This window comes from Glycine soja, chromosome 18 (assembly GCF_004193775.1).
Source record: "Glycine soja cultivar W05 chromosome 18, ASM419377v2, whole genome shotgun sequence".
NCBI classification, from domain to species: domain Eukaryota; kingdom Viridiplantae; phylum Streptophyta; class Magnoliopsida; order Fabales; family Fabaceae; genus Glycine; species Glycine soja.
Genome location: NC_041019.1, coordinates 55,960,357 through 55,986,466, shown reverse-complemented (window position 1 = coordinate 55,986,466; position 26,110 = coordinate 55,960,357). Strand labels below are relative to the sequence as shown.

General features: G+C 30.9%; 2 protein-coding genes across 2 annotated transcripts; both read left to right on the top strand.

Annotated features, from left to right (window-relative positions):
- Window positions 1–524: 524 nt before the first annotated feature.
- LOC114394588 (probable disease resistance protein At4g27220) lies at window positions 525–8,523 on the top strand. Its single transcript, XM_028356213.1, has 5 exons — window positions 525–629; window positions 743–960; window positions 3,790–4,566; window positions 4,897–4,980; window positions 5,639–8,523. Exons 2-5 carry the CDS (start codon window positions 753–755, stop codon window positions 8,272–8,274), a joined length of 3,705 nt encoding a protein of 1,234 aa, XP_028212014.1. The 5' UTR covers window positions 525–629; window positions 743–752; the 3' UTR covers window positions 8,275–8,523.
- Window positions 8,524–17,971: 9,448 nt separating this feature from the next.
- LOC114394585 (probable disease resistance protein At4g27220) lies at window positions 17,972–25,715 on the top strand. Its single transcript, XM_028356207.1, has 4 exons — window positions 17,972–18,705; window positions 21,005–21,802; window positions 22,135–22,218; window positions 22,875–25,715. The coding sequence occupies exons 1-4, from the start codon at window positions 18,429–18,431 to the stop codon at window positions 25,535–25,537; spliced, it is 3,822 nt and encodes a 1,273-aa protein (XP_028212008.1). The 5' UTR covers window positions 17,972–18,428; the 3' UTR covers window positions 25,538–25,715.
- The last annotated feature ends 395 nt before the right edge of the window (window positions 25,716–26,110 follow it).

The window sequence follows — 26,110 nt, the reverse complement described above, 5'->3', positions numbered from 1 at the left end:
CATTTTAGTTTAAAAGGAACATTAAGATTAAAAAAATAAAAAATAAAAAACATCAAACAAGTTCCACTTTAATTTAGTATAGATATAAATATTTTTGTTTGCCAAATCTGATTAGTGTTCTAACACCAAAATTGGAAACCAGTGTCCAGTTTTTTTTTCCTTTTCTTTGTTTTTTAATATTTGATTCAGGTGGGTAAGGATTGAAATGATATTAGACTTGATTTTCTTTAGGTAAAATTTTTTATTTGAATTTTATGAGTAAAAACAACGTGATTAAAAAATAACAATAACTAAGCCTTGAGCATCTTATGTAATTGACCGTCTATTCCCCAAGTTGAGGAAGAGAGGGAGCAAGTTCGAGTACTGAATTCAATGGTCTCCATTCCACACTAAGCTACCCCACCTCCCTTACTCTGAAATTGTGTATATCTTGCAAAGTCAAAGTCTTTGTAATTTGTAAACAACGTGTACAGTGCGGCAACAGCCTGTATAACAGCCACCAGCCATTCCCCAAAGATAAGATTAAGACAATAGCTGAGCTTCCAGACCTAATCTCTCTGTTTCTTTCTGGTTCTCAAATCTATTCCCAAAACTTTCTTTCTGTTTTCACAACTACAAGCCATCATTCGGTAATCTCTTTTTGGTTTTCTATTGAATGGTTCATGATTCACACTATCAAATGTTTATCTTGAGATTTTCTAGTTTAAAGATAGGCTCATGTTAAGATTATTTGTGTGTTTAGGAAATAAACTATGGATGAGGCGTGTAGTAGTAGAAGAAAAAGGGGGGGTCGGCCTAAAAGTAAATACTGGAGTGAAGCTGAAAAATTAGAAGGTAAAAATATGTGGAAGTGCAACCATTGTAAACATGAATTTGCCGGAGGTGCTACAAGAATTGAAGAGCATATCACTGGCAAAGGAAACAATATTACAAAATGCCCAAAATATGGTGCCCATGAAGGTAAGTAATATGCTTAACATTTTTGAGATAGCAATGAAAGTTGTCACCTTTACTTTTATATCATGCTTTCTCAAACTTTAAAGATAAATTTCTATTTTTTTGAATTCAAATATTCAATATTTTACATTTTTTTCTTGATTTGGTTGAAGTTTATAAATGGTAACTGTATTTTTTTATTTATATCTTTTGTCATCTTGAATGTTGGATAATCTTAAATCTTAGAGTATGTTTGGACAAAGAATTTTAATGAGAAAAGTAATTTATTAGAGAATTTGATTTTTTGTAATCTAGAATTTATTGTTTGAATGTTTTTTTCTGAAGAATTTAAATTTTTGTAATTTTAAAATAGAATTTTAAACAATTAAAGATTTAGAATTTCAATTTTCTTCCAAAAGATGATAAATTGAAAAAAAAATTATAAAAAAATCTTCTAAAACCTTCGCTTACTCCCTTATTAACTTTTATCACCGCTTTTACCTTAAAAGTTTCTGACATCCTTAAAATGTTGAAAATTCTTAACTTTAATTTTTTTATCCAAACATAAAATTTTAAAAATAAAAAAATTTTAATTGAAGTATTTAAAATTCTTAGAATTTTAAATTTCCTCCTCCAAACATACTCTTAATGTTTAAGTTTATGAAATTTTTATTTATATAGTATTTAATTTTTGTATTTTTATCTAAAGTATAACTTCATTTGATTGAAAAGGATTTTTTTAACAGAAAAACGTAATACATGTAATGAAAAGAGGTATCAGAAGTACCACTACCACATAATTACAAGAAAACGATCACCTTCAAAATAAACTTCAAAACAGTGCATGATTGTTGATAGTTCAATTAACCCTACAAACAGTGTACAATCAACAACTTTATTAGGAGGAACGCATTCTAGGTACCATTCCAGTATATTCTTTTCATTCTTTACACACCTGCTTTATTTTTTTTTTTTGTAGGTATTTTTTTAATGTAGCTAATACAACTTACGTAGTTTTGTTTTGACTTAAATAACATTTTAGTACATGTAACATAGGTGATTTTAATCTTGCTTTTTAAATCACCATTTTTTTAATTTTAGTACTCCAGATATTTTATGTTCGATCTAACCAATATGTGGGATGTTAAAATTTGCAACAAAATGTATTTTTAAACATCTTAATAGAAAACTTTTATTTTTATTTTTTTAATTAGTATTCTAAGGATATTAGTTAACATTTATCTTAGTCAAAAGAATCTTATGTTTGGAGATAAAAGTAGAAAAAGTTTTTTTATTAGTTTATTCAATTAAAAATAGTTTGATAAAATGTTCTTTATCTACATATACATAAAAATTAACTTAAATATGTTTTTATATTTGTAAGATAGTTATTTTGATTTTATTATCTATAATGTGTCTTGGATTTTTTTTATGTTTAATTTTAGTATCTAATGTGAGTTAAGATTTATTAAATACTTACATGAAACTTTATTAGTCTATCACATAATCATTTAACCGATTATATGATATTTATAAATTCGGAGAATCTTATTTTTAGTTCTTTTAGTTAACTTTAAAATTATATATTTTTTAAAAGATCAAATATTTTATTGAAAAATTAAAATTAAAAGTGTAGAATAAAAATAATTGGTAAAATTAATATTAAATAAGAAGTTTTAATGAAGTATGGCGACAAGCATGCCTAATAGCTAATACTTTTGTCATAGGTAATTATGTATTAAGCATAATAATGGCACTTTGTGTTAACTGTATATATGTATCAATATGTGCTTGCTTGTATAGTTGTATGTTCTTGATGAGCCGAGTTTCCAGAATTACTAGTTATAATAAGTTAATTGTGTATGTGGAGATAAAAGATTAAGTCCCAACGATATAATTATGCATGGAAAGATTAAAATTTAATATAAAAAATTCATATATTAAATCTTTATCATTTGTGCTTATTATATGATTTAAATTTAATTATTTTATCCTCATATAATTTAATTATCTTACCCTCTTATGAAATACATTACAATGTTGTTGTCAATCCTGAAGAGGAACCAATTTACAGATAATAACGAAGCTGCAAAAATATGGTTGCAGTGTTTGTCTCGTATTCTTTACTTGTTGCGAACTGAGAAATGAAAAACAAAGCGTCTGTCTGGTTAATTCCTATTTCAGTGTCACATGATTCTTTAACTAAATAAATATGAGCCACTAAAAATGAAAGGTTAAGATTTTAAAGTTATTCTCAAACTGAACATTCTATCTTTGTATATACTATGTGAAAACTTCATACGAAATATATATGACAAAATAATATATAAATGTGTTAATATAGGGATACTTATTTTTTATATTAGTGTGTTAGCTTACTGCACTGTTAGTATATTTAATGTAATATCTAGTTATATATTAACGCATTAATACTAAGAATAAGCATGTATAAATTAACAAACTCTTTTATTATAAATTATTGTTTTTCTCAATATTAATGATATAATACATATATGTAATTTATGAAAATAAAATTATAGAACGTGAAATAAAGGTGAAATTTTGTAAATTATGTTTTATAATAGTCAAGTCTATCATATTTATCCAATGTATGTTTATTTTAAGGTTTAATATAATATTCATATTTTATTTTTTTAAAAAAATAACATTCATATTAACTTATTTAAAAGTAATTTTATAACAAGATGTCTAAATTCAAGATTCTTTAGGTGCAGTGTTACTTATGTTAGACAGTAGTTACTTATATTTTATTTCTTTCTTCCCTCATAAAAAAAAAAAAAAAAATCAAGTCTAACATTTTCTTTGATTTCTACTTCAACTTCAATCCCTCAGAAGATGAAATTAACTTGGGAGACCAGATAGTGGAGCATGATTCTGCTGCATTTAAAAAGGCGTATCCAAAGGGGGACCCTGATGCTGTTTGTATCAAAAAGAGCGATATTGAGCTTTTACAGCCTGAGAAATGCCTTAATGATACTATCATTGACTTTTATATCAATTATTTGAAAAATAAACTTCCAAGCGATAAACAAGACAGGTTTCACTTTTTCAATTGCTTTTTCTTTGCTAAGCTTGCTGGTTTAAGCAGAAATGATACATCAATTGCTTGTGATGGTAAAGCAGCATTTCAGCGTGTAAGCACTTGGGGAAGAAAAGTCAACCTTTTTAAAACGGATTATATCTTCATTCCCATAAACTATAGTCTTCACTGGAGTTTGATTGTCATTTGTCACCCTGCTGAAGTCATGACATGCTACAGAGATGAAGAAACTAAGGGATCTCCCAAAGAAGCTTGCATCTTGCACATGGATTCCCGAAAAGGAATTCATGTACATCTCCAGAATGTTTTCCAAAGTTATCTATGTGAAGAATGGAAAGAGAGGCACAACAATGTGAGGGATGATGTTTCTCCTAAATTTTTAGATCTTCCATTCGTGCCACTTGAGCTGCCTCAGCAACAAAATGCATACGATTGTGGCATCTTTTTGCTCCACTATGTGGAACATTTTCTGGAACAAGCTCCAATCAACTTTAACCGTTCAACCAAGTTCAGTGTTCCTCCACCAGATGCTTCTCTGAAACGATCTCATATACAGAAACTATTAATAGGTATGAATCTGTTTACTTACCAATTAATTAGTTGTGTTCATTTCCTGCTCTTTACACTTGTGTTTTTTTATTTCTTAGGTGATATAACAAAGTTTGATTTTTATTTTAAAATCCTCAATTTTATAGTTTGTGTGTGAGAGAGAAAGATTTGCCCTATCAAACTTTTCTTAATTGTTAGCATTATTATAAGTACCCTATCATCTTTAAGATATTAAGTTAGTATTAATAGTATTAGTATGTTACTATTTGACATATTTTTTCTTGATTTTGGTTAAAGTTTGAAGATGGTGACTATGTTTTGTTTTGTCTATATCTTTTGTTGCATTGAAGCGGCTGAAGGAGACAGTAAAATGATTGTTGGTGGTTCAGTTAACCCTCAAAACAATACACAATTCTCAGCTGCTTTATTAGGAGGTACGCATTCTAGTTGCCATTCCAATATATTCTTAAATCTTACCCTCACCAATTCCATTATACTATTTTCCTTCTTCACACGGATGTGCCTTTTATTTTTTTATTTAGGTGATACAACACATAGATTTTTTTTTTAATTCTCAATAATCAGTTTTATCATTTCACACAAAAAAGTTGTTAGTGCTTAACATTCCTTTGAATATTAAACTAAGTTCAATTTTTATTTCTTACCGTTAGCGTGACATGAAAAAGTAAATTTATTACATTCCAATATATATTGGTGCTATAAAGCACTTTCATATATATATATATATGAATGGTTACATTTTTTTTTTTACTTAGATTCCACCTTCATTGAAAAAAGTTAAAACACATGAAAAATTAATTATTTCAGTTAAATTAATTCCTTTCAGTTTTTAAATATATTCTTTATTTGGGTAAAATAATTCTTTTTGTTATGTGTGAGTTTGAAATTCTTTTAATTTAATATATTTCTAAATAAATTATTTTGACATATAATATATTGTAAATCAATTTAAAAATAGAATTTTCTGTCTAAAGACTCATTATTAAAACACACGAGAGAGTTGTGTTATTCTACAGTGAAGGAGCAACAGAAAAAATTTAAGAATGTAGCATAACCAAAACAATGAAACAGGTGATGTAGAAGATCATGCTGTGAACGGAGGTAGCAATGGCGATGATGCTTTGACTATAAATAATTTGCTATCCGATCTAGCAAGGGAAGAAGACTACTTTGATAAAGAATTACAGTGGCGGGAGTTCCAGGCCATTAAGCGCAAGAGACAAGATGACGATTGGTCGGATAAACTAAAGGACCTGAAAAAAAGAGTTATTGATGTGAAAAACTCACTGCATCAGTCTGGGTCGACTAATGAATTGCCCAAGCCTTCTGAATTGCATGCTAAGTTTATTTATTTATTGATAGAGAAGCTTTGGGAGTTGCGAGATGAAAATGTGAAGAAGATGTGGGATCTTCTGGAGGATGAGGAAGTCTTCATTATTGGCATAGATGGAATGGGGGGAGTTGGAAAAACATTCATGGCAACTCATTTCAAGAATGAGATTAAAAGAAAGGGGACTTTCAAGGATGTCTTCTGGGTCACTGTTTCCCATGATTTCACCATTTTCAAATTGCAACATCACATTGCAGAAACAATGCAGGTTAAGCTTTACGGAGATGAGATGACCAGAGCAACAATTTTGACGTCAGAGTTGGAGAAAAGAGAAAAAACACTGCTTATTTTGGATGATGTTTGGGAATATATTGATCTGCAAAAGGTGGGGATTCCTCTTAAAGTGAATGGCATTAAATTGATTATCACAACTCGTTTGAAACATGTGTGGCTACAGATGGATTGCCTACCAAATAATACAATAACAATATTCCCCTTTGATGAACTAGAAGAAGAAGCTTGGGAGTTATTTTTGCTAAAACTTGGACACCGTGGAACACCTGCAAGACTTCCCCCTCATGTACTAGAGATTGCAAGATCTGTTGTAATGAAATGTGATGGTTTACCACTTGGAATCAGTGTGATGGCTCGAACCATGAAAGGGAAAAATGAGATCCATTGGTGGAGACATGCATTGAATAAACTTGACAGATTGGAAATGGGAGAAGAGGTCTTAAGCGTACTAAAACGTAGCTATGACAATTTAATTGAAAAGGACATCCAAAAATGTTTCTTACAGTCTGCACTGTTTCCTAATCATATTTTTAAAGAGGAATGGGTTATGATGCTTGTTGAGAGTGGGTTGTTAGATGGAAAGAGGAGTTTGGAGGAAACATTTGATGAGGGACGTGTCATAATGGATAAACTCATTAACCATTCTTTGTTGTTAGGTTGTTGGATGTTACGAATGAATGGTCTGGTGAGGAAGATGGCGTGCCATATCTTGAACGACAATCACACTTACTTGATAAAATGTAATGAAAAATTGAGAAAGATGCCTCAGATGCGGGAATGGACAGCTGATCTGGAGGCAGTTTCTTTGGCGGGTAATGAGATAGAAGAAATAGCAGAGGGCACATCACCTAATTGTCCACGCTTGTCCACCTTCATCTTATCTCGTAATTCCATCAGTCATATTCCCAAGTGTTTTTTCAGACGCATGAACGCTCTAACACAACTTGATTTATCATTTAATCTTAGATTAACATCTTTGCCAAAGTCGCTGTCTAAGTTGAGGTCTCTTACTTCTTTAGTGCTCCGTCAATGTTCAAAATTGAAAGATATACCTCCACTGGGAGATCTACAAGCATTGTCAAGATTGGACATTTCAGGTTGTGATTCGCTCCTCAGGGTACCGGAAGGCTTGCAAAATCTAAAAAAGTTGCAATGCCTTAATCTTTCCCGCGATTTGTATTTATCATTGTTACCCGGATGCGCACTGCCCGGTTTGAGCAATATGCAATATCTGGATCTCCGGGGTTCGTCAGGTATAAAAGTAGAAGATGTAAAAGGGATGACTATGCTTGAATGTTTTGCAGTAAGCTTTCTCGATCAGGATTGCTACAACCGTTATGTGCAAGAAATTCAGGACACTGGTTATGGACCTCAAACCTATTTTATCTATTTTGGAAAATTTGATGATTACACACTTGGATTTTCTGAGAATCCTATTTATCTTTGTCTTGAATTCAAGCGTCGAAGGGTATGTTTTGGAGATTGCGATGAATTACCCTATTTACTGCCAAGAGACCTTACGGAATTACTTGTAAGTGGCAATGATCAATGGGAATGCTTATGTGCTCCTCTGTCATCTAATGGTCCTCTATCTTTAAAGGACATTAACATTAAACACTGTACAAAATTGAAGAGTTTATTCTGTGTATCTTGTTCCTTATGCACTAATATCCAAAACCTCAAATCTTTGAAACTTGATAATTTGGGTAGTTTAAGTGTCCTCTGCAAGGAAGATGTTGCTGGTTTAACACAATCTTTATCTCGGAGTGGGGTGTTTTCTCATCTCAAGGAATTGAGTATCGAGAAATGCCATCAGATAGAGAAGTTGCTGACGCCAGGGTTAGTGCCACAACTTCAAACCCTGGCGTCTATATCGGTAGAGGACTGCGAATCAATAAAGGAGATATTTGCGGGAGATAGTTCCGACAACATTGCACTTCCCAATTTAACCAAATTGCAACTACGCTATTTACCAGAATTACAGACAGTGTGCAAAGGAATTTTACTCTGTAACTCTGAGTATATATTCTACATCAAGGATTGTCCCAATTATGAAACACCCAGAATTGGTGGTCGTGTATGATTGATTCTGTTGATTCAGATTATGGTACTTATTTTATGTGGCTTACTCTTTGTATTCGTAATTCTTGTAAAGAAAAAACAAAATCATAATTTGCTTTTTGAAATAGTATACTCGCTTTTATTGGTACCATTCATAATCGGTTCGGGGAAGAATGTATTTCCGGGCATTGCAATTTCATATGGTGGAGGAAGGTTTGGCAAGTATCCAACACCTCCCTCTCCGGTCTCCACTCTCTCGTTAATTTACTCATTTTACCATTACCCATTTATAGGCTAACATTTCCGTTCCATGACTGAGAGCATCTAGGTGCAAGCCTCTGATCTATAAAGTGCTGACTGATACTTATAGCTGAAAATTTCCAAACCCAAAGAATTGATACTTGATATCATATACGGCTACAACTAGGTAAACTTTAATATTATATGTTACAAAAATCTTGATTAGAGTAAATATTCACCAAACACTAGAGGTAACCAGAATTCTAAAAGTAGTATACAAAATAAAACTAAAATACTTAAATCAACTATAATCATAAAACATAAAATCGTGTTACATTCAATTGAGTTGGGTTTTAGTTAAATTTAAAACTCCAAACCTATTACTCAATCCAAGCATAATTGGTTTTATTAAATTAAAATCAATCTAATAATTCAATATAATCCATAAAAATCTAATTTAATTGAATTGGACAGGTTCATGAATTGATCATCCACTTAGACCTCTATTAAATAATATGATTAGTCATTCTTAAAACACAAAAAACATATATTCATTGAACAAATTAGAACTTATTTGTTTTGTATAAGGGATATAAGCATAGTACACAACAAAAATGTGTTTTTTTATGTCTATTAACTTTTGCACCTGACGTACATAATAAAAATTGGGCTCCGTTGTGTATTTTATCCATGTAGAAATCAAGATCATTTTATTGAATATGCTTAAGGGGGTTAATTAACAAGTAGTTTTTTCTTAAAATATGATAAAAATAGATTGATACTATTAAATATTATATTGTTTCTTATTTATTAAATAACATTGGTTAACATTCTTGTTATTTTACACTTTGTTCTAAGAAAAAATAATAATAGGAGAGAAAGATAATAAAAGAATTCAATTAAATACACTTCTTCATTTGGATTTTTTTAAGGATTTTGTTAGTGAAAAGATTGATTATTGTTTATTGTACCTTTTTTTTCATCTAAATAAATTCATGTGACCACCAAGGTTTCTTAAAAATAAAATTTATATCTTCGATAATAAATTGTTTTTTAACAATAAAAATAACATTTCTCTAACACATAAAAACATCATAATTAAATGAAAATAAAAAAAATAAAAGTGTGAACAATATGAAATTTTCTAAATTTTTTTACTATTAAAACAAAATTATGTATATGACACCATAAAAATTAAAAAAAAAAACTTAAAAAACCCACTTAATTTTTTTTATTAAAGATCTAAAAAAAATCCATCCATAATCAAAGTGTAATTCAACCCGTACTCATGGATAAATGAACAAGTGTGGATAATGGTTAATCAGCTGCTCTTTGAACCCGTATTGACGCCGTTATAAACGAAACAAAAAAAAAAACCATCTCTCCGTCCCTGCTCACTGGGAAACTTACAGTTCCGGCGAGACCTCCCAAATTCCGTTGAAGTTCACAAAGAAGAAAAAGTGAAGGTGAGAGGAGTTAGTAACGTGCAATGCAGGGAACGATAATAGGGTGTGAGAAGATTTGGATGGAGGATCTTGCACGCCACACAACACATTCGTTTTCTCTCACCTCTTTTCATACAATTTAACTCATTCTCACCCCTTCCATCTCCTCTTCCATTTCCCACAAGGTCGGTGTCTTCCTTTATGTCACCCCTTTTCAGGAGCAACGGCTCAAGACTCAAGGACTTAAAGGCTTAAATGAAAAGCCTTTTATCTAATCATACAATTTCTTTTTTCTTTGTAAATTTATGATATTAATAAAGAGTTTTTGTTCTAATTATTAGTATGAATTAAAAAATTAACTATTATTTATAATATTTTAATTAAAATTTATTTTCAAATATAATTTTACAATAAAATGTTTTTTGAAGCATATCAGTACTAAAACAAATTTTGGGATTTTTTTTTTGTGACTTAAGCTTTTGCTTGGATTGATTGGGTCTTAAGCCACCTCTGCCTTTTCACTCTTCAATCGTGGGTTTTTGTGTTCGCGTGAATTCGTATCTGTTCTCAAGTTTGGATTTTTGACTTTTATGGTTTTAGAACATTCAACACTTCAAGTGATTTTTTATTTTTAAGATGTTCAAGTTGTTTGAAATCCTCTTGATCGTTCAGAATGTTGGTGGATTTGCAATTAATGCCGTGTGTCAATTTGGGATTGTGGGGTTGAAACGTGCATTGAGGAGAAATTATTAACATGAAGTTGGACTATGTGGTCAGCTCTACACGTTGATAAATAACCACAAATTTTCTGTTTATGGAAAGTAGCTAATAAGGTATTACCCAGAAATTGGTAAGTGTCACACAGAATTTGGTTGTGATCACATCTCTCACTGTAGTAGTACAAGATATTTGTCTTAGTTTAATGGTTATTAATTTTTCATAATCTATGGTAATTGTGAGTTTTTAAGTTTATAAAGTTTTATATTTTTCATCCCGTGTGGAACTTGGAAGGAGGTAAAATGTTAAATTTTAAGTTGACTGTCATGCTATGCTGTGTTCAACAGATATAAAAAGTCAGGAGATTTTCGTTTTTTGGGATATATACCTGCGTATTCTGGGATTCATCATGCCTTCTGAGACAATGGATTACAAGAGTTTTTCTTCATCGTTGTATTCATCTGAAGATATTTGTTCTTCTAATGATCGTTTCATATTATATATATATGTATATTCGATTTTGACCATGGTATTAGGGGTATTTTGGAAATTTAAACAATGTTGGCCGTTTCAGACCTATTTATTCCTGTTTTCTCTTTCTCTTGGCAGCGCTTATGGCAATTTTAACAATTTATCCAATCAATCATTACTAGAAGAGCTTGGACTTGTCATGTTTGAGTGCTCGTGTTTTGTTTTCTTCAAGCCCGAAAGGCTTTTGCATGATAAGGTGTGTTGAAATTTGAAAACCATTTCTACCCTTGCATCTGACACCATAAGCTTTTAGGTTAATTTGTTATCAATACCTTAAACTAATAACTTATGACATTACAACATGCAAAGTTGGAACGTTCCAACTCATGGCAACCGTAAAAGAGCAAAAAGCAACTCAAAGATGCGTTGATTGTCAACAGAATTAATGGCAAAAGCAAATTTGAGTTTGGTAGTGACTCCTTGCTTTGGCACAAATTTTATCAGGATAGTCCTTCCAAGAAAGATATGAATCAGGGCAATCTTATGGTCTTTTTGCATGATTCATCTGTTTCGCATAATGAACATCACCGTATATTTAATGTATATGGAGAAATCAAAGAGGTGAGTTTGGCTACCAATTTGTTTGTTGCACAAAGATTGATCTGAATAATTTATGTGTGGTTGACTAACTGTCTTGAGTTTCTGTTCATCAATTTCTTTGGTGCACTTTTTGTGTTAATCTTTGCTGGAGGATGACACATCGAATTTTGATCAAGGTATGCAATCTCCCAAAGCTTAGTCTTCAGAGTAAACTTACCACAAACATCAAGTTCTTCAAATTTTTTGGATATAGTTTCCATTATATCCTTGATGCTCACCTCGGGCTCAGATAACCCTTGGTCTGAAAAATTGAGTCTCCTCCAGAACATATGGATTGAATCCAGTGGGATGCAACCAACAACATATTTGGATAGCTCACAAGTACAAGGAAGACCATGTGTGGTTCTCATCACACAATCATAAGGGGAAGGATTCTTGCCAACATAGTGAACACGCTCAAATTCAGCAGCAATCTGATTTAAAACACACCTTGAAACCATTTGAAGAAGCCTCTTGTATAAGGTTTTTTTGAAGACATGTCCAACGACATGTATACTTGTTTCAAATGATGCTCTAATTTTCGTGTACTGTGGCGTCATCATGTTGTTCTTGGAATCCCAGACACTACATAAGTCTCCAAAGCAATCTGTAACACTTTTTTTAAAGCCCAGTGAGCATATTCAACCCTACATTTCAAATACACAAATAACAATAAACATATACAACAATAAAAATTCATTAATTCATCAACATTAATAGAAATAAGTGAACAATTTCATACCTGTTTGTTGTTATGTTCCCTAAATGCATCACCTTATTGTCCACGCGATAAAAAAAAATTCCTTGTGTGGGATTATCCATGTATCCTTGACATAATCAACAAACATTGGTCAAGGTGAAGAAACCATTTCAAACCTCTTTAGGCACTCATCAAACTGCTGCTCCGAAGGACAATCAACAAGAGATCCCCAGACATTCATGACATATTCTCAAGCATTTCTTTGACCAATTAACAATTTACATTTGGCCTTCACGTTCTTGTTTATGTGAAAGCTGCACAACAAATTTGTACACTCAGGAAATACAATTTTCACTACATTCATCAATGCTAGGTCTTTGTCAATGACAATAACTTGAGGGAGAACATCACGTCTTAAAAATATACCTCAAAAGGGTTCTAAAGCCCAAACCACATTATTAAGACATTCACCCTCTAGATATGCTAAATCGGCAAAGAATGTCATCCCAGTTGGTGTCACCCCAACAAAATCAAGCAGTTGGAGTTTGTATCTGTTTGTTTCGTAGGTACTGTCTATCAAAAACACCAAATTACATGCGTTGACTAACTTCACTACATTAGGGTGACACCAAAAGATATCACGAACCACGTATTCATCCTTTAATCAGTGTCAATGAATATACTGATCTCGTTCAAGAAGTTTCATTAGATGTTGCATTTCAGTATCACTTCCTCTTATGGAAGAATGATATGCACTTCTTTCATTGTATATGTGTTTGATGGTCGTACATCTATTGGCATTATGCTCTTTTAGAGTCAGCGGAATGTTTTTTGGTGTTGACCATTGACTTCGTCATGTCAGTAATAAGTGTCTTTTCAGCTTTAGACAATCGTCCGACATATGAATGTCTAACTAATGACTTGGCCAATTCATGATTATGAATGCCACAAATCAATTTCACCATCCAGGCTTGTCCTCCATCCACTGGCTTGCCACGAAGCTTGAAGGGACATCCACATTTCCTAGTCCCAGTGTCTCTTCTAACAAATTCTTTCTTCCTACACCTATACTCGACACTCCTTTCACAGCCAATTAACACAAATGAAGTCCTTTCTCTACTACTTGTGTATGTGTCAGACCTTACAATCACTGTCATAAATCCATTTTCATAAGCAACGGATCGAGTCCACCGCAAAATATCATCTCAACTGTCGAACACCTACAAATCAATCCAGATAATTTCAGTTTCCTACAACATATTCATTTTATTAAAGCACTCACAATCATCAACATTATTACCTGAGAAGTATTGAACGCTTTCGAACAATCGACATATGGTTCATTCACACTACATTCTTTTTTATTTTCATAATCCATATTCACTTCTTTAGACATCCACTGATCTTGGTCCATCTTAACAATAAATCAAAAATTTCAACACACACATACAACACATAACCGAACTATACATAATATACTAAACTATACATAATAACTCATCATTAGTAAAAAGCCAAAACCCTATTTCATTCTACACGTATAAACAATTCAAATAAAAAATGACAATACAAATAAAGTAATACTTTAAAAACAAAATGAAGCTTTAAAATTTTAAAAATATAACTTGTTATGGATCAACTTGATCCACAAGAGACTTGCGAATCAAGTTGATCCGCGTGTAGAATGTTTGGTTATGGATCAAATTGATACTTGCGGATCAACTTGATTCGTAAGTCTTATTTGCGGATCAAGTTGATCCGTACGTAGATTGCGGATCAACTTGATCTGCACGACCTGCGGTACACCAGAACGCACACCCAACACAAATGCGTACCTCGTATGCCGTCGTCGACCACCGTAACGCTGAACACTAGTAGCTTCACCTTCACCAAACCTAACCGAGCGCAAGGAAACGAAGAAGAACGGCGAAGCATTGTGCACCAAAGAGAGAAACCAACGAAGAGAATGAGGGCGCATTGTGCCGTTGTTTTTAAAAATGTAAAAAGGCTTTTTAATACATGTAGGGGCAGTTTTGAGTTTTTTAAAATTTGCTGGGTGCACCAGCAATAATGTTGGGAACACCTTACAACTCCTAGGAAATTATTATTTATTAACCAACACAAAAAAAATCAGTAAAAAAATGTTACTTTTAAAATTTTAACATTTTCTTGCAGTAATTTTTTTATACATTTTCTTGGTTTTCTTTTTAATCCTTATTATCAATTATAGGTATTTTAATATTAACATGGCTAACATAATAAAAAATATATTAATTGAAATAATTAAGGTAACAAATAATATTTTAAATTAATATAATTATATTATTTTAAGATGTGTAATTCGATTAAGTAATGTATTTATTATTTTATATAAATAAGATAATTACATATAATTTGTTTCAAATTTTAATATATTAATAACATTGACTTTTTTTTTTTTAATATTGTTCTTGTTTTTCGATTCATTAAATTGCTTTTAACAGTGTACTTATAAAAAAATGTATATAACTTACTTAAAGCATTTACAGTACAAATTTTTTTAAATGGTTATTTATCTTATTTTCGTAGGTCCCATGATGTTACATTACTTCTAGAACATTTAATTTAATGTAAGTGTTTAACTTAATTTTCCTTATTTTTATGCGAATTCTTTTATTTGAAAATACATTTTTATCAATAAAAAACTGTTAAGCGCCGTTATATAAACAACAGTACATGTATAACAAACAACCCGCGTAAATGCTCCAATGATCAATTTTGTTAAGTGATGTTTCTTATTTTTAAGTAACTCACATAAGCAATCGTATTATATAAACTTTTTTAGGTTTAAAATTTATTTTAATATATTACTTTTGATAATACTTCTACATTTTCAATTCATTAATTTTGACTGTTTGTAATATAATTTATTTTTCTAATATTTCACAAACAATTATTCTGTCTCCCAAAACATATATTGTACTTTTCTTATTAAAGAAAAATATAATAATAATAATAATAATAATAATAATAGTAATAATAAATATTTTAAGAAAAAGGAATAATAATAATCTATATCTGTATTATCAACAAAGGAAATAAAATATTTTTGTGTTCACTTTTTTTCATTTTATTCCTAAAATTACCTTAAAAAAAAAAGTGTTGTAACTATTCTCTTCAACTAACCCACACCTTACTTGCATCCTAAAAACTACCCAATATTATTTTTATTTTTCAAAAATTAAAAAAGACATGGACTATTTTTTCCCCTAATTAATAATATCTCAATTGAGTGTCACATTGAATAATTTTATTCTTAAATAATTTCTTAAACTTATAAATTTTGAATCTACAATAACTTGTCGTTGCTTCTATATTATTAGATTTTTTTTATTCTGTCACTTTTTATTTTATTCATTATTTAATTTTTTTTAGAAAGAGATGAAATGACTCTCTTTTCACAGTAATAATAATAATTTCTTTTGAAAAAATAAGATTAGACACAGGGGTAACTTTTTGTTTGTAAATACTAAAAATAAAAAATAGACAGGAGAAGACGTAAAACTACCACACGGACTACTAATTTACAAAAACAGAACAAAAATAGTACATTTGAAAAAAAATTATATAATAGTTAAATTTAAATCAATTATTTTTAATTTATGTAAAACAATACTAAAAATTGTATACGAGTTAAACTTAATTTAAGTCATACTATTTTTAATATAAAAAGTTTGATCCAATAAAATTTAAATGATATGTTAACATTATTTCGGTCAGAATATTGCTTGTTACACATACTAAATTACAAAGTGAATGAGAAGAGTAATCTTAACGGAACAGGTAATTGGGAGTGGTTTTCCCTTTATCTGTACACAACATAGGAGTGCCTATTGACTTGTACCTCAATTTTTGCTTTTTGCTCTTTCCATCCCCAAAATTTTCAAAATAGGAGAGCGTAAAAGAAATTCTGAACCACATAATTTTTTATCTTCCACTCAAAATAACATAATTTTTTTGTCTTTTAATAAAAAATATTTTTATTTTAAGTTTCTTAATCAATATTTTTAAGAATTTTTTTTTATCGACAAAGAAAACCAATAATATATATATATATATATATATATATATATATATATATATATAAAGAATACCTTATGTTCTCACCCAATCTGTCCTCATATAAGGTTACACCATATTTAAATAAAAACAACTACACAAATATTCCATCAATTAAAAAGATAAAACTTGATTAAAGCCAAGTCAACTAGCTTTCACAGAGATAGTGGCCCGTTTAAAAGAAATATTTTTGACTACTATATTCATAATGTACAGAGGATTAAGTGATCTTCTAGAATAGTTTTACAATATACCACTCATGCATGAATTGCATTTTATAACATTTTTTTTGTATAATATTCTTAGTTAGTTGCATTCATTTGTTTATATTTAATTTATAAGGCTTAGATATGTTCACAATTTTTCCTTTCTCTGTTTTTGGATTTTGTTATGTATTCTTGTGGCTTTGTTTTCACTGGTTTATAGATTATTCTGTTGGAGGATATGCTATTGCAGTAGGTTTATAAAACGGCCATTTCAGTTTAAAAGGAACATTAAGATTAAAAAAATTAAAAATAAAAACATCATACAAGTTCCACTTTAATTGAACACAGATATAAATATTTTTGTTTGCCAGATCTCATTAGTGTTCTAACACCATAACTGGAAACTAGTGTCCAGTTTTTTTTTTTTTCCTTTTCTTTGTTTTTTAATATTTGATTCTGTGTGTAGTGTAGACCAGAGAGATAGATAGTATGGTTCAAATGATTAGACTTGATTTAGTTAAATAAGATTTCTGATTTAAATTTTGTGGGCAAAAATAATATAATTAAAAGAAAAAAATTTCAATCGAAAAAAAAAATTATCCAAAAGTCTATAGCTACTTTATACCATTAACATAATTACTAATACTACATAAATGGTGGCCACAGCGCCACACGGACGGAAAGCACCAAATAGAAAAGGCAGAGAAAAGAAAAAATTACGTTGGATCATGTGAATTTTTAAATTCTCCAAATCGATAGAATTATGGAAAAGTTGATTTTTTTTGTTCAAACATTAGAAAAAAAATTATTTACTGATCTAAAATTCTATTAAAAGATAAATAAAATTTGATTAAGAATTATTTTAATTAATGATTCAAGATAAGTTTCAGCTAATTATTTATGTTTAATTATTTAGTTTAAAAGTTAATTTTCGTAATTAAATAAAAAATAACTATTTTTTTATTAAGCTTAAAAATCTAGTTTTTATTAATATATGTTACGCAATTTTAATCTCTCAAATAATTATATTACATATTTAATTACTCATGTTTCCAAAATTTAATAACGTGCCGTTTATAAGTGTGTATGCGCAATTTCCCGGAAATTGGTAAGTCTCTCGGAAAGTGATTAAAAAATAGTAATAACGAAGCCTTGAACATCTTATGTAATTGACCATCTATTCCCCAAGTTGAGGAAGTGAGGGAGAAGTTGCAGTTACTGAATTCAATGGTTTCATTTCACACTAACCTACCCCACCTCCTTACTCTCTCTCTCTCTCTCACTGAAAGTGTGTATCTTGCAAAGTCAGTCTTGGTCATTTCTAAATAACGTGTTATAGTGCGGGCAACAGCCTGTACAAGTCATTCCCCAAAGATAAGTTTAAGACCTGTGACAACGAAGTTCTCATCGCTGAGCTTCCAGATCTAATCTCTCTTTCTTTTTAGTTTTCAAGTTTATTCACAAAACTCTCTGTTTCCACAACTACGAGGAAAGCAGCCATCGTTGGGTAATCCCTTTTTGGTTTTCTAAGGAATTCTGGTTCATGATTCACACTACCAAATGTTCATCATGAGATTTTCTTTCACTTATTTTTTACTTTATTTATCTAGTTTAAAGATAGGCCCATGTTAAAATTATGTTTGTGTTTAGGAAATAAATCATGGATGGGGCTTGTGGTAGTAAAAGAAAGAGGGGAGGTAGACCGAAAAGTAAATACTGGAATGAAGCTGGAAAGATAGGAAAAGATATGTGGAAGTGCAACCACTGTAAAGAGAAGTTTAGTGGAGGTGCTACAAGGATTGAAGAACATATCACTGGCAAAGGAAATAGTATCAGAAAATGCTCCAAGTATCCTGGTCATGAAGGAGGTCACAACATCATTGCTTCCGGTTCAACCAGTCCACGAGAAGCACTACATACATTGAATCAATTACGAGGTCAGTAAGATGCTCAACATTTTTTGAGATAGCAATGACAGTTTTCACCTTTACTTTTATACAATGCTTTCTTGAACTTTAAAGATAAATTTCTATTTTTTTAATTCAAATATTCAATATTTTACATTTTTCTCTTGATTTTGTTGAAGTTTATAAATGATGACTGCATTTTTCTTTTTATCTATATCTCTTATTGTCTTGAATGTTGGATAATTTTTTCATTATATATATAATAAAAAGAGGTATCACAAGGACTCTCACAGGGACCTTCAAACTAAAAAGTCAGTTACTAATATTAACTTCCGGGGACAATAAAGTGGTTGAATTAACCCTACAAACAGTGTACCACAATCAACAACTTTGTCAAGAGGAACACTTTCTAGTTACCATTCCAGTGTGTTGTTTTTATTCTTTATGCACCTACTTTATTTTTTGTAGGGTATTTTGTAATGTAGCTAATACAACATACATAGTTTTGTTTTGGCTTAGATAACATTTTAGTACATGTAACATAGGCTATTTTAATCTTGCCTTTTAAATCACCATTTTTTTTTTAATTTTAGTACTCCACATATTTTTTTAATCTTTTCCTTTAATCTAACCAATATGTGGAACGTTAAAATTTGCAACAAAATATATTTTTAAACATCTTAATAGAAAACTTTATTTTTTTTAGTAGTATCGTAAAGATATTAGTTAACATTTATCTTAGTAAAAAAATCTCATGTTTAGAGATAAAAGTAGTAAAAGTTTTTTTTATTAGTTTATTTAATTAAAAATAGTTTGATAAAATGTTCTTTATCTACTTATACATAAAAATTAACTTAAATATGTTTTTATACTTGTAATATAGTTATTTTGATTTTATTATGTATAATGTGTCTTAAAATTTTTATGTTTAATTTTAATATATATAATTAGTCAAGACTTATTAAGTGATTACATGACACTTTCTTAATTTATCACATCATCGCTCGCGATGATGTGGTATTCTATAAGTATGAAAAATCTTATTTTTTCAGTTCTTTTAGTTAACTTTAAAATTATATATTATTTTAAAAGATTAAATATTTTATTGAAAAATTAAAATTAACAGTATAAAATTAAAATAATTGGTAAAATTAATATTAAATGAAAAGTTTTAATGAAGTATGGCGACAAGCATGCCTAATAGCTAATACTTTTGTCATAGGTAATTATGTATTAGGCATAATAATGGCACTTGTGTTAACTGTATAAATGTATCAACATATGCTTGCTTGTATAGTTGTATGTTCATGATGAGCGGAGTTTCCAGAATTATTAGTTATAATAAGTTAATTGTGCATGTGAGAGAAAAGATTAAGTCCCAACGATATAATTATGCATGAGAGATTAAAATTTAATATAAAAAATTCATATATTAAATCTTGATAATTTATATTTGATTATATGATTTAAATTTAATTATTTTATCCTTATATAATTTAATTATCTTACCCTCTTATGAAATACATTACAATGTTGTTGTCAATCCTGAAGAGGAACCAATTTAGAGATACAAACGAAGCTACAAAAATATTATTGCAGTGTTTTCGTATTCTTTACTTGTTGCGAACTGAGAAATGAAAAACAAAGCATCTGTCTGGTTAATCCCTATTTCAGTGTCACATGATTCTTTAATTAAATAAATATGAGCCAGTAAAAATGAAAGGTTAAGATTTTAAAGTTATTCTTAAACTGAACATTTTATCTTTGTATATATCATGTGAAAACTTCATACGAAATATATATGACAATAATATATAGATATGTTAATATAGAAAAACTTATTTTTTATATTAGTGTGTTAGCTTACTCCACTGTTAGTATATTTAATGTAATATCTAGTTATATATCAACGAATGTAATATCTAGTTACATATTAACGCATTAATACTAAGAATAAGCATGTATAAATCAAACAACTCCTTTATTATAAATTATTATTTTTCTCAATGATAATGATGTAATACATATATGTAATTTATGAAAACAAAATTATTGAAAATGAAATAAAGTTGGAAATTTATAAATTGTTTTATAATAGTCAACTCTATCATATTTATACAATGTATGTTTATTTTAAGGTTTAAAATAACATTCATATTAACTTATTTAAAAGTAATTTTATAACGAGATGTCTAAATTCAAGATTCTTTAGGCGCAGTGTTACTTATGTTAGACAGTAGTTACTTATATTTTATTTCTTTCTTCCCTCATAAAAAAAAATCTAAGTCTAACATTTTCTTTGATTTCTACTTCAACTTCAATCCCTCAGAAGATGAAATTAACTTGGGAGACCAGATAGTGGAGCATGATTCTGCTGCATTTGAAAAGGCGTTTTTTTATCCAAAGGGGGACCCTGATGCTGTTTGTATCAGAAATAGCGATATTGAGCTTTTACAGCCTGAGAAATGCCTTAATGATAATATCATTGACTTTTATATCAATTATTTGAAAAATAAACTCCCAACTGATAAACAGGACAGGTTTCACTTTTTCAATTGCTTTTTCTTTCCTAAGCTTGTTGATTTAAGCACAGATAATCCATCAATTGCTTCTGATGGTAAAGCAGCATTTCAGCGTGTAAGCAAATTGACAAGAAAAGTGAACCTTTTTGAAAAGGATTATATCTTCATCCCCATAAACTATAGTCTTCACTGGAGTTTGATTGTCATTTGTCACCCTGCTGAAGTCATGACATGCTACAGAGATGAAGAAACTAAGGGATCTCCCAAAGAAGCTTGCATCTTGCACATGGATTCCCGAAAAGGAATTCATCAAGATCTCCACAATGTTTTCCAAAGTTATCTATGTGAAGAATGGAAAGAGAGGCACAACAATGTGAGGGATGATGATGTTTCTTCTATATTTTTACATCTTCCATTCGTGCCACTTGAGCTGCCTCAGCAACAAAATGCATACGATTGTGGCATCTTTTTGCTCCACTATGTGGAACGTTTTCTGGAACAAGCTCCAATCAACTTCAACCGTTCCATGATAAGCAAGTTCAGTTATTGGTTCCCTCCACCAGATGCTCCTCTGAAACGATCTCATATACAGAAACTATTAATAGGTATGAATCTGTTTACTTACCAATTAATTAGTTGTGTTCATTTCCTGCTCTTTACACTTGTGTTTTTTTATTTCTTAGGTGATATAACAAAGTTTGATTTTTATTTTAAAATCCTCAATTTTATAGTTTGTGTGTGAGAGAGAAAGATTTGCCCTATCAAACTTTCCTTAATTGTTAGCATTATTATAAGTACCCTATCATCTTTAAGATATTAAGTTAGCATTAATAGTATTAGTATGTTACTATTTGACATATTTTTATTTTTTACTTTTGTTGAAGTTTGAAGATGGTGACTATATTTTGTTTTGTCTATATCTTTTGTTGCATTGAAGCGGCTGAAGGAGACAATAAAATGATTGTTGGTGGTTCAGTTAACCCTCAAAACAGTACAAAATTGTCAGCTGCTTTATTAGGAGGTACGCATTCTAGTTGCCATTCCAATATGTTCTTAAATCTTACCCTCACCAATTCCATTATGCTCTTTTCCTTCTTCACACGGATGCGCCTTTTATTATTTTATTTAGGTGATACAACACATATAGATTTTTTTTTAATTCTCAATAATCAGTTTTATCATTTCACACAAGAAAGTTGTTAGTGCTTAACATTCCTTTGAATATTAAACTAAGTTCAATTTTTATTTCTTACCGTTAGCGTGACATGAAAAAGTAAATTTATTACATTCCAATATATATTGGTGCTATAAAGCACTTTCATATATATATATATATATGATTGGTTACATTTTTTTTTACTTAGATTCCACCTTCATTGAAAAAAGTTAAAACACATGAAAAATTAATTATTTCAGTTAAATTAATTCCTTTCCGTTTTTTAATATATTCTTTATTTGGGTAAAATAATTCTTTTTGTTATGTGTGAGTTTGAAATTCTTTTAATTTAATATAATTCTAAAAAAATTATTTTGACGTAATATATTGTAAATCAATTTAAAAATAGAATTTTCTGTCTAAAGACTCATTATTAAAACACACGGGAGAGTTGTGTTATTCTACAGTGAAGGAGCAACAGAAAAATTTAAGAATGTAGCATAACCAAAACAATGAAACAGGTGATGTAGAAGATCATACTGTGAACGGAGGTAGCAATGGTGACGATGCTTTGACTATAAATCAGTTGTTATCCAAACTAACAAGGGAAGAAGACTGGTTACATTGGCGGGAGTTCCAGGGCAATAAGCGCAAGAGACAAGATGACGATTGGTTGGATAAACTAAAGGACCTTAAAAAAAGAGCTATTGATGTGAAAAACTCACTGCATCAGTCTGGGTCGACTAATGAATTGGATGAGCCTTCTGAATTGGATATTGAGTTTGATGTATTATTGATACAGAAGCCTTGGGGGTTGCGAGATAAAAATGTGAAGAAGATGTGGGATCTTCTGGAGGATGAGGAAGTCTTCATTATTGGCATAGATGGAATGGGGGGAGTTGGAAAAACATTCATGGCAACTCATATCAAGAATGAGATTAAAAGAAAGGGGACTTTCAAGGATGTCTTCTGGGTCACTGTTTCCCATGATTTCACCACTTTCAAATTGCAACATGACATTGCAGAAACAATACAGGTTAAGCTTTACGGAGATGAGATGACTAGAGCAACAATTTTGACGTCAGAGTTGGAGAAAAGAGAAAAAACACTGCTAATTTTGGATGATGTTTGGGATTATATTGATCTGCAAAAGGTGGGGATTCCTCTTAAAGTGAATGGCATTAAATTGATTATCACAACTCGTTTGAAACATGTGTGTCTACAGATGGATTGCCTACCAAATAATATAATAACAATACCCCTTAATATAATAACAGAAGAAGAAGAAGAAGAAGCTTGGGAATTATTTTTGCTAAAACTTGGGCACCGTGGAACACCTGCAAGACTTTCCCCTCATGTGCTAGAGATTGCAAGATCTGTTGTAATGAAATGTGATGGTTTACCACTTGGAATCAGTGTGATGGCTCGAACCATGAAAGGGAAAAATGAGATCCATTGGTGGAGACATGCATTGAATAAACTTGACAGATTGGAAATGGGAGAAGAGGTCTTAAGCGTACTAAAACGTAGCTATGACAATTTAATTGAAAAGGACATCCAAAAATGTTTCTTACGGTCTGCACTGTTTCCTACTATTATTAGGAAAGAGGAATGGGTTACGATGGTTGTTGAGAGTGGGTTGTTAAATGGAAAGAGGAGTTTGGAGGAAACATTTGATGAGGGACGCGTCATAATGGATAAACTCATTAACCATTCTTTGTTGTTAGATCGTGGGAGTTTACGAATGCATGGTCTGGTGAGGAAGATGGCGTGCCATATCTTGAACGACAATCACACTTACATGATAAAATGTGATGAAAATTTGACAAAGATACCTCAGATGCGGGAATGGACAGCTGATCTGGAGGCAGTTTCTTTGGCGGGTAATGAGATAGAAGAAATAGCAGAGGGCACATCACCTAATTGTCCAGGCTTGTCCACCTTGATTTTATCTCATAATTTGATCAGTCATATTCCCAAGTGTTTTTTCAGACACATGAATGCTCTAACACTACTTGATTTATCATGTAATCGTAGATTAACATCTTTGCCAAAGTCGCTGTCTAAGTTGAGGTCTCTTACTTCTTTAGTGCTCCGTCAATGTTCAAAATTGAAAGATATACCTCCACTGGGAGATCTACAAGCATTGTCAAGATTGGACATTTCAGGTTGTGATTCGCTCCTCAGGGTACCGGAAGGCTTGCAAAATCTAAAAAAGTTGCAATGCCTTAATCTTTCCCGCGATTTGTATTTATCATTGTTACCCGGATGCGCACTGCCCGGTTTGAGCAATATGCAATATCTGGATCTCCGGGGTTGGTCAGGTATAAAAGTAGAAGATGTAAAAGGGATGACTATGCTTGAATGTTTTGCAGTAAGCTTTCTCGATCAGGATTGCTACAACCGTTATGTGCAAGAAATTCAGGACACTGGTTATGGACCTCAAACCTATTTTATCTATTTTGGAAAATTTGATGATTACACACTTGGATTTTCTGAGAATCCTATTTATCTTTGTCTTGAATTCAAGCGTCGAAGGGTATGTTTTGGAGATTGCGATGAATTACCCTATTTACTGCCAAGAGACCTTGCGGAATTACTTGTAAGTGGCAATCATCAATGGGAATGCTTATGTGCTGCTCTGTCATCTAATGGTTCTCTATCTTTCAAGGACATTGACATTGGATACTGCACAAAATTGAAGAGTTTATTCTGTGTATCTTGTTCCTTATGCACTAATATCCAAAACCTCAAATCTTTGAAACTTAATAATTTGGATAGTTTAAGTGTCATCTGCAAGGAAGATGTTGCTGGTTTAACACAATCTTTATCTCGGAGGGGGGTGTTTTCTCATCTCAAGGAATTGAGTATCGATGGATGCCATCAGATAGAGAAGTTGCTGACGCCAGGGTTAGTGCCACAACTTCAAAACCTGGAGTCTATATCGGTATCGGACTGCGAATCAATAAAGGAGATATTTGCAGGAGATAGTTCCGACAACATTGCACTTCCCAAGTTAACCAAATTGCTACTACGCTGGTTACCAGAATTAAAGACGGTATGCAAAGGAATTTTACTCATTAACTCTGAGGATATATTGGAAATCGACTATTGTCCCAATCATGAAAAACCCAGAATTAGTCTTTGTATTCGTAATTCTTGTAAAGAAAAAACAAAATCATAATTTGCTTTGTGAAATAGTATACTGGCTTTTATTGGTACCATTCATAATCGGTTCGGGGAAGAATGTATTTCCGGGCATTGCAATTTCATATGGTGGAGGAAGGTTTGGCAAGTATCCAACACCTCCCTCTCCGGTCTCCACTCTCTCGTTAATTCACTACTCATTTTACCATTACCCATTTATAGGCTAACATTTCCGTTCCATGACTGAGAGCATCTAGGTGCAAGCCTCTGATCTATAGAGTGCTGACTGATACATATAGCTGAAAATTTCCAAACCCAAAGAATTGATACTTGATATCATATACGGCTACAACTAGGTAAACTTTAATATTATATGTTACAAAAATCTTGATTAGAGTAAATATTTCCCAAACACTAGAGGTAACCAGAATTCTAAAAGTAGTATACAAAATAAAACTAAAATACTTAAATCAACTATAATCATAAAACATTAAATTGTGTTACATTCAATTGAGTTGGGTTTTGGTTAAATTTTAAACTCCAAACCTATCACTCAATCCAAGCATAATTGGTTTTATTAAATTAAAACCAATCTAATAATTCAATATAA